Source organism: Lontra canadensis, unplaced genomic scaffold (assembly GCF_010015895.1).
Source record: "Lontra canadensis isolate GAN:19392208 unplaced genomic scaffold, GSC_riverotter_1.0 scaffold32, whole genome shotgun sequence".
Lineage (NCBI taxonomy): Eukaryota > Metazoa > Chordata > Mammalia > Carnivora > Mustelidae > Lontra > Lontra canadensis.
In genome coordinates, this window is record NW_022631026.1 from 14,971,790 (window position 1) to 14,985,081 (window position 13,292).

General features: G+C 36.8%; 1 protein-coding gene across 8 annotated transcripts in view; it reads right to left on the bottom strand.

Moving 5' to 3' along the window:
- The window catches only part of PUM2 (pumilio RNA binding family member 2), a 100,743-nt gene that overhangs the window by 45,156 nt on the left and 42,295 nt on the right, over positions 1-13,292 (bottom strand). For all 8 annotated transcript variants that reach the window (XM_032866902.1, XM_032866907.1, XM_032866906.1 and 5 more), the window contains 3 exons: positions 7,940-8,065; positions 4,798-4,940; positions 3,490-3,619 (listed from right to left, as the gene is read on the bottom strand). In XM_032866902.1, the coding sequence (XP_032722793.1) occupies positions 3,490-3,619; positions 4,798-4,940; positions 7,940-8,065 (399 nt within the window). The remainder of the gene's footprint in view (positions 1-3,489; positions 3,620-4,797; positions 4,941-7,939; positions 8,066-13,292) is intronic.

Sequence of the window (13,292 nt, forward strand, 5' to 3'; positions counted from 1 at the left end):
CTCCACACTACTCCTAGGTAAAGGCGGCCAAGCCGAGAACCCGAGAGCAGTGGTTTGAGCTCCCACTCCAAGTGTGAATTCATCTTAATAGTTGTGGAATAGGCCTACCTTCTAGTTTGTACTTCAACACCACAGCCAGATGGACAGCATAATTTTCAGGAGTCAAGAATCAACACTGGGTTATTTTCTTAAGATTAAACGTTCAAAGTCCACTTACATGTAGCACAACCATGTGCAACTTGAGCGTGAAGATGATCTTCCATCAAGGAGACCTTTCTCTTGAGCTCAATCAACATTAATGGTTTGAAGAAGAGACACCCCCCCATCTGACCAAACTCAGCCAGACAAATTAAATCAGTCTTTCTGAACAAGGAGTAAAGCTGTACAAAGGTGGCCTGATCACTCCTTTCTGCTTGCACCACCACTGAGCAGCCCTCTAGTATGGCCACCTTCATGGAGATCATGCCCTGTACAAGGGCACGTGGCTGAGATAACCCATGACCGCTGAAATCCTGTCAAGCTCCACTCACCAGGCTGAGTTTATGGGTGGTCTATGGCTGTGTCTACTGAGACAATGTGGCTCATTTTCTAAGTTGTACCAAGGTACCCTGTATGGGCTTGGGGCAGTTCTGACCATCCCAGTAGCACATCCCAGTTTTATCCAGGATTATATTCCTTACCTCAGATAGAATGAAGAGTCTCATGAACAGATTAGGTATATTATAAAATATATTGAAATATTTGGCCTGACTTGAAATTAATTGTATAGATAAAACTCAAAGTATTACTACGGACAGGAATTATGTTTGTATGTATTTATATGTGTGTCTATCTAGTTAAGTGAATACACATTTGTACGTATCAGAAATTAGGACAACTTAAACTTAGTTAATGTTGAAAATAAAACTAGTTTGGGTATAGGGGAAAAAAGAGGATAGTGGAATTAATAGAAAGGTAAGTAAATCTGGGAGAGAGGAGTTCATTTTTTGACACTGTCAGTTTGAGGAGTGGCTGAAACGCACACATGGTAATGTCCTATACGAAAGAAGAAATGTGTTAAGTGTCCAGCAAAGAATCCAAGATGTAGACATAAACTGATTTAATATACTGGTGTCAGGATGATGGCTGAAAAGGTCAAAGTAGATAAACTTTTCCTGACAAAGAAGTACTGTCCCAATATTGGAAGTTCAGTTCAAAGAGGAAAGTAACTTGGCCAAGGTCATACAACTAAGGGATACAACAATTTGGCAGACCTGATTCCAGAGAGTCTAATCACTAAGCCAGACTATCTTCCATTTTTAAGGAAGATACTTTCCATTATACACAGAGGAAAGTGAAACTGATAAAAAGCATGAGTAAGGCAGGAAAGTCAGGAGAATAAAATATCACAGAAGGTAGTATAATGGTAGAGGAGTTGTAGAGAGTTGGACATCGTCAATATGATCAAATACAACAAAGAACTGAGAAAATTAAGAATGGAGGAAAGGAGGTCACAATTTGCAGTTGTTACTGAGTTAATATTAGGATTACTGCAAAGGAATCACGGAAACAGGGCTTAAAACTTAAGTGAGGGGTAGAAAGAGGAGCCCAGGGGCACCTGGGTGGCTCGGTGGGTTAAGCCTCTGCCTTCGGCTCACGTCATGATCTCAGGTTCTGGGATGAAGCCCCACATTGGGATCTCTGCTCAGCGGTGAGCCTGCTTTCCCCTCTCTCTGCCTGCCTCTCTGCCTACTTGTGATCTCTTTCAAATAAATAAATAAAATCTTAAAAAAAAAAAAAAAAGGAAAGAAGGAAGAGCCCAGAGTAGTCTTAGCAGTGTCTTCAATAAACTCTCAGCTCAGTTCCCTTTAGCCTTGTATCCATGTCTCTCCACATCTACAACTTCAGCTTCACAGTACATTCTCAAAGGTCTCTAATCCACAATGGCTCCAGGAAAGCAGCTTCCCTGAAGCAAGTACATGGCTGGGGTAAAAAAAAAAAAAGAAAATGAGAACCACATCCATTCTATTATTTGTACTTCAGGGACTGCAGTACTAACATCTTCTCTTTATCCAGAGGGCTAGACAAGATGATAAAATCTCAGAGAAAATAGAATGAATGTAATGAATAGAGAAATCCTTAAAAGTAACATATAGAAGTATTCAGCAGCACAGAACACATAAAAGAAACCCTCAATGACATATATGTTCCCATACTTTAAACACATTTCCTAAGTGATATGAATAGAAAATATAACTACAGGGGCGTCTGGGTGGCTCAGTGGGTTAAAGTCTCTGCTTTCGGCTCAGGTCATGATCCCAGGATCCTGGGATCGAGCCCCGCATTGGACTTTCTGCTCAGCAGGGAGCCTGCTTTCCTTCCTCTCTCTCTGCCTACTTGTGATGAAAGAAAGAAAGAAAGAAAATGTAACTACATTACAATTAAATGGAAACCAGAACTCATATTTCATTAGTAAGTAATCTATATAACTACTCATATACTAAGAGTGAAAAAATAGCATACTTAAGAGAGAAAGTGAGTCTTGAGGAGTGAAGAGAATGTAGAATAGGAAGGGACCTATTACCTACTGATATTCAAATGCAGCTTTAAATTTTACTTTAAAAACATAACAAGTGCTGCTTGTATCGGATTAAAAAAAATACCTTCCTTCCATTATCACTAAAGTAGTAACTCTGTATCTGTAATTTTGTATAAAAAAATCTACTTCACAAAAAAATGTATTTTGTTGGCCCTTTCTGAGAGTTGTACTCTGTTAATGGGAAGAAATTTTTATAACTTTTTTTGTATTAGGCTTTCATAGGCATATTTTCAAAGACACTGTCAGGTTATAAGTAACAACAGTTTATGGGTGCCTGGGTGGCTCAGTTGGTTAGGCGGCTGCCTTCAGCTCAGGTCATGGTCCTGGAGTCCGGGGATAGAGTCCTGCACTGGTCTCCCAACTCCACAGGGAGTCTGCTTCTCTTTCTGACCTTCTCTCTCTCTGTCACTTTCTCTCTCTCAAATGAATAAATAAAATCTTTTTAAAAAAATCAATAGTTTAAAATACTATAAAATGAGCTGAACACAATGGAACAATGTTCAAAGTGGAAAATTTTAGCTGCAAACTTCTCAGTATTAACAAAATGACTTTCTTTGGCTGCAATGGCAAACAGAAACAAGATTTATCTGACATGCCAACTCTAAACTGTTTTTATTTCTTGAAGGACTGTTTCATAATTCTGGGCTGTGGTGAGTTGGGAGAATGCTATAGTTTATGCCATAAACAGAAGAAAAAAATGGGACACATTAAGAACCCTAGTACACGTATGCCATCCCTGCTAAGTCTCACAATAGTACTGATTTCAACTACGGGCATCTGAGCTCTAAAATACTAACTATAAGGTAAGCAAGACTCTAAAGACATTTCTTGATTTTTTCACTCTTCAATGTGAGTGTCTACATTTAACATTTCAAACCTATGCCAACTTCTACAATTAACTAACTATATACCTGGCATGCCGGTAGCAAGACCCTGACCAAAGGCCAAAGTTGGATTTGCTGCTGCGAGTGATTCTGCCTGCTGCCCTTGTTGGCCCTGATTGGGAGTAAGAGGGCGCTGACCTGCTCCAGCTCGGAGAACCTACAAAGGACAAATGATTTCCTTAAAAACGAAATTATCAAATAACAGATAAATTTATCCCAGGCAACTCTGTACATATGATAAATGGTCTTTGGATAGTCTTTGAACATATTTATTATGTGCAATGAAATGCTGATTTAGCATGAAAAAATATAAAATACTTAAATTCAAAAACACAATCACTGGCTCTTGACAACCACAACAATCTATTAAGCAATATGGAGATTTTAGAAGGCCTGTGGGAAAAATTATTTCTAGTATTTGTGCTCTTTACCTTACCAATGTAGTATTAAAATAAGAAATTTATTTGGAGGGAGGAATGGCAAAATCTTAGATCATATTAATTTCACAAAGATAGATAAACAATTCAGGACAAGGGGGGATTCATTGTTAACACCACCTGTGTAAGCCTCAAACATAGGTTTGTGTATTGTTCAGGTAGTATATTTTCATGTTTGCCCAAAGAATTTATTAAATCACGCTGTAGTATAATCTACAAGAACTGAGCCAAAGGACAGCTTCAATACAACATCAATATAGTATTCAAATATATAAAGGAAATTTAGACAAAATCTAGCTGTCAAGTAAACACTGTACTTGGCATTAAGTTGCTTCTTCGGTGTAATTATGAAGACTCTGACAACCAGAATTCTGAAATCAATAGTGTTTCCATGTTTATTAAAATAGTTCCAGGAAAGCGGGGGTGGGTGGGGGGGATGGGGACACCTGTGTAATAAACATTTTCTATTTTAAGAAGTTAAATCTAATGTTTAGTGAAAATATTTTCCTCTTGTTTAAAAATATAAAGTATGCAGGAATCCTTTCCTGATCAGGTATATAGTAATATTCAAAATAGTAATTTAAATACCGAGAAGAAAATGAAGTGATAATTACTTAGATAGGGAAATTAGCACACCTGGAGAGGGGATGAAAAGAAAATTAAAAATTGCTAGAAATTTCAAGACAGTTTCATAACAGAAACATAGAAATAGAATACAGCCAAATCTTTAAATTCATATAATTAGAAAAAAATGTAGTCAATACACCTGTATACCAACTAGATACTAGGTACTGTATTACATACTGAAGAAGATGAAAAGACACAGATCTTGAAAACAAAGAACTCCTGGAATTTTGAAGACTCTCCAGTACTAACGTTAATGAAGGCAGGCCTATACCTGTTGCTGTCCAGGCTGAGCTTGCGATGCTGCTTGCTGATTTGCTGTGTTGTTTGCCGCAGCTGCAGCTTGTTGCTGAAATAAATTGGCTGGATACACCCCCCACGGAACACCATAATACTGAGGTGGAACCACTGCTGGACCTAAACCCCACAACCCACCCCACCCCCCCAAAAAAAAAGTTACTTACATTTTATAGATAAATGAGGTCAGTTACCATTAGATCATAAAAAGGAACAGTATATTAAGACTTAGAGCAAATGTCCTTATAATCCTCTACCCACTTAACACCTGCTACATACTTTCTATTTTTTTTCTGATTCTATTAGGGGGATAGTCTCATTCAGATATGACTATTAAAAGACAAAGTATTCAGGAGTGACAGCAATGGCCTTAATGGAGATGATAAAGCTAAAGTCAAGAGGGCCAATGAATCGACAGGACACTTAACAATCTATGCAACATTTACTGAATGCCGGCTGATGGGTTTGATACCAGAAAACACATAGTATTTTTAGGGAACATTAGATTTCTTATAATTGTGGGTTTACTATGTTCAATTCAAATTCTTTTTATTAAAAAGGTCATTTTCTGACTACTGAAAAGAATTACAACAATAAAAACACTTTTATCTTTTTATCTGCAACCTATAACATAAATATAGGAAACATTCTGGTACCAAGCTTGCTACAACTGTTACTTGAATTGTAAATCTTCAATTTAAAAATATTCTTTTTTAAATTAAGTTTTTATTAAACATATTTTTCACATTTGAAACAGAATTAGTCACAGTTCTCCTAAAACAACTGAAAATCACATGAAAACAAATGAAACTTCAGTAAATGGACTAGTGAGTCAAGACAAGAAAGAACTGGGGCGCCTGAGTGGCTCAGTGGGTTAAGCCTCTGCCTTCGGCTCGGGTCATGATCTCAGGGTCTTGGGATCGAGCCCCAAATCGGGCTCTCTGCTCAGCAGAGAGCTCGCTTCCTCCTCTCTCTCTCTCTCTCTCTGCCTGCCTCTCTGCCTACTTGTGATCTGTCAAATGAATAAAACAAACTTAAAAAAAAAAAAAAAAAGACAAGAAAGAACTAGGTAATACAAAGCAGACACACAGATATGTGAAAGCAAAGTAGGAAAAATAGAATCAATTGTTATTTTTCTATTCTACTTTATTTAAGGTAATATTTGCTTCTAGGAGAGGAAAGAACATGTACACAACATGGCCCACCATTAGTAAGCTGATGAGTAAGATATGTCATGATTACTGACTGATATAATAAAGAGGGCCTAAAATCCCACAGATATGATTTTAGTATAGCTATTTAACACTTTGTAAAGTTAAACTCTTGGTTTTACTTTGTTTTGGAGGAAAATAAACCCCAGTACAATTGACTGAATCAACTAAAGTAAAAAGCATTAAAAAAATTTAGATAAAATATATTTCTGAAGATAGTTTAAACAAATCTATAATGAGAACTATTAACAGGATTTATGAAGGAAGAAAACATTATCAAAACAAAAGTCAAGACACCTACCTAGAACCTCTCTGTCTAAAACAGAAGCCAGAGGCCATTTGTGGCTACATAAGAATTAAAAAATTGGATAGCCCAAACTGAGATATGCTGGAAGTATGATACATATGCAAGATTTTGAGGACTCCGCCCAGAGTAGTTTTGTGTGTGTATATGTAAAAGATCTATTAGTAACTTAAAATTATATTAAAATGATATTTTAGATATTTTGGCTAAGTCAAATATTGAAATTAATTCTATGTTTTTTTTTACTTACTTTATAATGTAGCTACTAGAAAAGCTTAAATTACATTATTTGGCTCACATTATATTTCTACTGGGTAGCACTGGTCTTTTGCCTAAGCCCAGAATGCCTAGAATGCTTACTCTCAAAACTAACAATTTTTTAAAGGAGTTTCTTTCGATTCCATAGACTGTATGATAAACCAGAACTTTACATACTAACATCCAGTTAACCAGCACCAAGACAGTTCATCCCTTCTTTATGGAACCACATGCAGATCTATACTAAAAACTACTGAGTATGACAGATGAGTTTCAGTCTGCTAAGCAAGCTATCAAAAATTTGAAATTAATGTTTATTTTCTCACTTCTTAATATTTTAAGTCTTGAGTATAAATAAAGAGTACCAAAGTCTCAAGAAAAGAGTAACTGTTCTTTGGTCATGACAGTAACTACCAGCAGTGGTGTTTAAAACGGTCTTACTCATTAGTGACAATTCGTATCAGTGAACAAAGTAAAAAAAAAAAACAACACACGGTAGTCTAGAGTTATGAAATTCAACTGGCAGGCTTACTCCAGTGAACATACATCTCTCTAGCTGATACTACCTTGTTTCTACCTCTGTGACCAACATAATAACCCGTACCTAAGACTCATTAATTTGTCTCCATATCCAACTTAGTCTAAAATAACCTCCTCATAATCCTACAGAATATCAACAAATTGCTTTGCTCAACAGGATGGTACCTGACCAGCACATAACTCTTGCAATAAATACAGTTTTGGGTTTAAAAATATTTGCCCCCCAGCTTTATTGCTATACCACTAACATGTAACACTGAATAGTTTTGACTTTCATTTTAGATTTTTAGTGGTAGTTTCGGTTTTGGCAGTTAGTTCTTTCCAACTCCAATTCTCCATTTTGCCCCTCAGTTGGCTTGCACATTTTAAAGCTAAATAAACTAACTACTTTCTAAATACTCATTCTCTCAAGATTGCTGAAGCTCCTTTACCTCATACTCTCTCTGACATGGTATTTATAGCACCTACCCCGTTTATTTTATGAGAAGTGACTTTACTTTGCAATGTCTCTGCAGTTAATAGCATTGGTCACAAAGGGAAGATCTGTGGTTAACAATGTAAGATTTCTAAAACTACAAAATTAAAATGTGAATCAACTATGTATAAGGAAAGAGTTACCAGGCTTAGGCTTTTTCCTAGCACTACAACAGGAAAAATAGCAAACTAACTCTCTGGAAACTTCAGCTCGTTTCAGATAAATGTTTCATTGCCTAGGTACTTCAAATCGACCAAATAGACAAAAATAAAGCTTATACCAGAATTAAAACTAAATCCATAATAAGCAACAAGGCTGAACAGTGAGGTACCTGCTAATGTTGCTGCGGCAGCCAATCCCGCCGCAGTGTATGGGTCAGTCCCCGGAGGAGCAGCACTGATAATATATGGATTTGGCACAAATGCAGCTGGAGCAAGGCCTGCTGAGAATACACCAGCTGTGTATAAAAAGGGAGAAATAATGAGTGAAAATGAAAAGCATGATTTTCTTCATTAGGTAAAATCACTTCTATACTTCATCTGGAGTGGGGGAGGAGAGAGTATGTAATGGCTCAAATTCTGATTAACTGAATGAGCTTGGGCATGTAACTAACACAACCTTACTCAGATTCCTCATTTATGAAACAGCTGTATCACCGCATCTTAAGAGGATTTTTTGTGAGAATTTAAATGATACTGAATATGAAATGACTACACAGAACTAGCACAACAAGCACACAATGAATGTTGAGAGTTAGAACTACTATTGTTCAACAGTAGTTTTTCATTAAATTTTTATTAAGCTGTACAATATGCTAGGGATTCAACAGTGAAGACAGATAAGATCTGCCCTCAGAAATCAATCCATCCAATGAGAAAAAGAAGCAAGCAAATTGGCAATTAGTATAAAAGTACAGTAAGTGCTATGGGCACAGAGAAAAGGGGTACTTAAGCTTCAGAAGCAGTAGGTAGGATGAAGCACGGCTCTAGGGCAAGAGAAGACAAAACAAGTTATAATCAGAAGGAAGACCCATGAAGATCTTCCTGGGTTATGGTAAGTAGTTTGGACTTTACCCCAAAAGCAACAGAAGAAAAATGAAGGGCTTTCAGCAGTACAGTGACTTTAAGGCAACTTCGGCATCTAATGTATGCCAATGTAAACTTCGTAAAGGCTAGGAAAAATTTTAAAATGTTCATTTGCAGTACTTATCAGACAAGAGAACTGCTGGTATCGAGGAATCACTGTGTGTAGTATTTACCATAAGGTACTAACTACCAGAGGTGTGTCTTTTGGAAAATAATGGAGACAAGTTGAAGGTGAGGAGATAATAAAAGGGGCATGTTTAAAGTTAAAAGAAATCAAAAAGGTTCAATTTTAAAATATGATTAATGGGGTACCTGACTGACTCAGCTGGTAAAGCATATGACTCCTGATCTTGGGGTTATTGAGTTTGAGCCCCATGTTGGGTGAGGACATTACTTAAAAAGAAAAACTATTTTTATTTTTTTCAAGATTTTATTTATTTATTTGTCAGAGGGAGAGTGACAGCAAGCGCAAGCAGGGGGAGTGGCAGGCAGAGGGAGAAGCAGGCTCCCTGCTGAGCAAAGAGCCAGATAACAGGACTCAAATGCCAGGACCCTGGGATCACTACCTGAGCCAAAGGCAGACACTTAACCAACTGAGCCACCCAGGTGTTCCAAAAAGAAAATCTTTAAAAATAAATAAATAGGGGTACCTGAGTGGCTCAAGGGGTTAAGCCTCTGCCTTCCGCTCAGATCAGGGTCCTGGGATCGAGCCCTCAGAGCCCCCACATCAGGCTCTCTGCAGAGCAGGAAGCCTGCTACCCCCTCCCCCTCTGCCTGCTTCGGATTTCTCTGTCAAATAAATAAATAAAATCTTTAATAAGTAAGTAAGTATGATTAAGAAGGGGGCATAGGAATATAAAAACGTGGACATAAGTAACTTTAAGAAAAGTATTCAAAAGAAGCACTTATCTTAAAATACCTTAAAATCAAGATTCAGAAACTTCATTCTACATTATAGCAGTTTTTAAATGTTTTGACTGTGACCCACAGTATGAAATATATTTCACATCAACCTAGTGGCCATATATACATATACATGCCACAAAAATCTCAGAAACATTATCCTTATAAAGTTCTACCATAACCTATTTTCTATTTTTCTACTTAATTTTCCTTTTCATTAATTTCTATAATCTATTTCATTTCTAAAAATAGTGGCCATAGCCCATAGCACTGATTTCATGCACAGCCACAAAACAGCCATTTGAAAAATCTGCTTTTAATAGAGGAAGAATCAAAGGGTCCAATAAAAATCCCTGCACTATTTAAAAAATCACTTTCTCAGAATTAGATTCTTAAATACACCTGAGGGCAAAGGTTTCAAGATCTCCTTCTGGTTCTTCTACCATAAATTATCTTTACCACAGTAGAAAACAATGGATGCAATGATATTCATGTCATCTCATACCACTACAAAATCCCAAAGCCAAGATATAATTTTTTTATATTTCATATTTTGTGATTTTATTTTTATTTATTTTTTAAATTTATTTGACAGAGAGAGATAACTAGCAGGCAGAGAGGCAGAGAGAGAGGAAGGAAAGCAGGCTCCTCACTGAGCAGAGAGCCCGATGCGGGGCTCGATCCCAGGACCCTGGGATCATGACCGGAGCCAAAAGCAGAGGCCTTAACCCACTGAGCCACCCAGGCACTACTGGAGCATACAAAATGTGAAGCCAAAGTCCTCATGTAGTCTTTACTGACCACTGGTTTATAGTCTTCTAAATCTTTCAATTTTAGAAATAATTTTAACATAGCGTTCTCTACATTTATGCTTGATGTGAAATTTCAGATAGCTGAAAAACAAGGAATTAGTTCTACCTAATGGATACATATTGAACCTTCCGCTGAAAGAAGTTTCTTACTTGTTTTAAGCTCACGATTCATTTAAGAAATATTTACAACATATTAGACATCAAATATGCTTGTGTTATTACATAAATATATACTTATTTGTTTGCACATATATATACACAAATGTGTTTGTACCTGTGTGTTTATACATGCACACAAATAAAAATATACATCCTACATTTTTAAATGCACGCACACAGACACATCTTATACTGTAGACTATAATGATACTTTAATATGTTTTCATTTGCCAATTAACCACAGATCCCTTTCTATGTCAACAAATAATCTAGGCCACCTGGGTGGCTCAGATGGTTAAACATTTGCATTCTGCTCAGTTTATGATCCTGGGGTCCTGGGCTGGGGCCCTACATTGGGCTCCCTGCTCAGAGGAGAGCCTGTTTCTCCGGCTCCTTCTGCTGTTCCCCACCGGCTTGTGCTCTCTGGCTTGCTGTCAAATAAATAAATGAAAATCTTTAAAAAAAATTTTTTTTTTTTTTTGTTTTAGGGGTGCCTGGGTGGCTCAGTCAGTTGAGTGTCTGGCTTCGGCTCAGGGCATGATCTTGGGGTCCTGGGATTGAGCCCTGCACTGGACTCTGGGCTCAGAGGCAGGTTTGCTTCTCCCTCTCCCGCTGTGATCTCTTTGGTTCTTTCTAATAAATAAATAAAACGTTTAAAAAATTTTAAGATAAAGTTCTAACAGACAAAGAACTAGAGATTAAAACAAAAAACTTTTTTTAATAAAGATTTTATTCATTTATTGAGAGAGAGTAGGGTAGGGAGGGGCAGAGGGAGAGGGACAAGAAGACTGCCAACTGAGCAGGAAGCCCAATGTGGGGCTCAATCCCAAGACCCCGAGATCATGACCTGAGCCAAAGGCAGATGCTTAACCGGCTAAGCCACCGAGGCTCACCTCTCATTTAAACTTTCTATCTATCAGGAAGAGGACCCAATTATCTCCAAGCTATTTTCCAAATACATTCTTTTATTATTTTGAGATGTCAATTAAAATTACAATCTACCCTTGCACACTAAACACACACTTGCACATGTGTCTACTGTGTGCTCTTGTCTGTTATCTACTTGTATATGCCTACGTCAGTACCACACTGTTTCAATCACTTAAAACAGTAACTTCTGACATATGGTTGAGTAGGTCCCCCTCTTTCCACTTTAGTTTTCCATTAATTTTCTTGTTTTACTTTTCTAAGACAAACATAAAAAACAAATTTTAAAGTTCCAAAAAAATCCTACTGGGATTCCAACCAAGAATACATTAAATCTACAAATTAATTTAGATGAAGTGACATCTTTATAGTTTTGAGTTTTCTTCAAAGGTCTTTGTCCACGTTTATTTGAGACTTCAGGAAAAGGTATAGTCAGCTATGCCTTGCACATCTTTAGTTACTACTGACTCCCAATCCTTAGCTTCTAGTTTCTCTGTCTCTGCCAAGTACTGATCATTTTGACCATTTTGGGTTTAGTGTTCTTGGAGATTTCCTAAGTTTTTATTCTCCAGTACATTTCATCCTAGGTGACAGCTACTCAATAATGAAGCCCACCTAGGTCTTTTTACTTATAAGACTCTGAAATGGCTGATTTTCACACCATTTTGTTGTTTCAAGACTGCTGATCTTTGATGGCTTTAAGTCCTTTATCTCCTAAGATTATGAATCAACTTTTAAAGTTCTTCCCGAAACTTTAAGGTTCCCTTATTTCTACATTTTGGGTGTAAATTCTACTGTTTGTTACACAACTGGCTGCTTTCTGGCTCATCTTTCTTGTTTGCACTGTGAATTTTGATTGCAATACTATTGGAGAGATTCTCTTATAATCACCTGTGCATCAGGGGGTATAAAGATGGCCAACCACACATCATGAAGTTAAGTCTCCAAACCAAGTCTTATTTATATTTGTGACCTGGGTGCTCTTACTATACCTATGGTTAGCATGACTCAAACTCCAATCCTGGTGTGTGTAGGCCCTCTATTTGCCCCCTACAGCCCTCTGCAGGGTATACAGTTTATTTCTATTTTACTCCCATGGATTACCTCTCAATTTCCTATACTACAAAATTTCCAAACCACCTCAACAATCCCTTTTCTCTTTCTCTCCCTTTTCAGTGTAGATAGCTATTTATAAAAAATAAAAATATACTATATCTATTATCTCTTTCTGGCCCAGTCCAGGAGCAAAGTCCAGGTTGCTACCAATTTTTATATAAACTAAGAACAGTTTTAACATTTTTAGTGGTTGAAAATAGTAAGAGTTTGCAACACATGAAAACTATATAAAATTCAAATTACTGTCCATGGTAGAATTTTATAGGAATACGGCTATACACATTCCTATGTCATTTAAGGTTGTTTTTGTGCTCTAACAGAGTTGAGTAGTTGTGACTGAAACCATACAGCTTGCAAAAATTATAATATTTACTACCTGCGCCTTTATAAAAAAGTTTGTCAATCCCCACTCTAAAAGAATCTTCTAGAGCCACACTGTCTATTACGTTACAACCACATATAGCTACAGAGTACCTGAAATGTGATTAGTCTATTAAGATCGGCTTAAAGTGGAAAAATCCATACCTAATTTGGAAAGCCTCATATGAAGAATTTAAATTTCTCAATAGTAAGTTTTATACTGGTCACATTTAAAATGACATTTTTTGATATAATGGGTTAAATAGTCTATTCAAATTAATTTCACCTATTTCCTTTTAGTTTTTAAAAATGTGGCTACAAA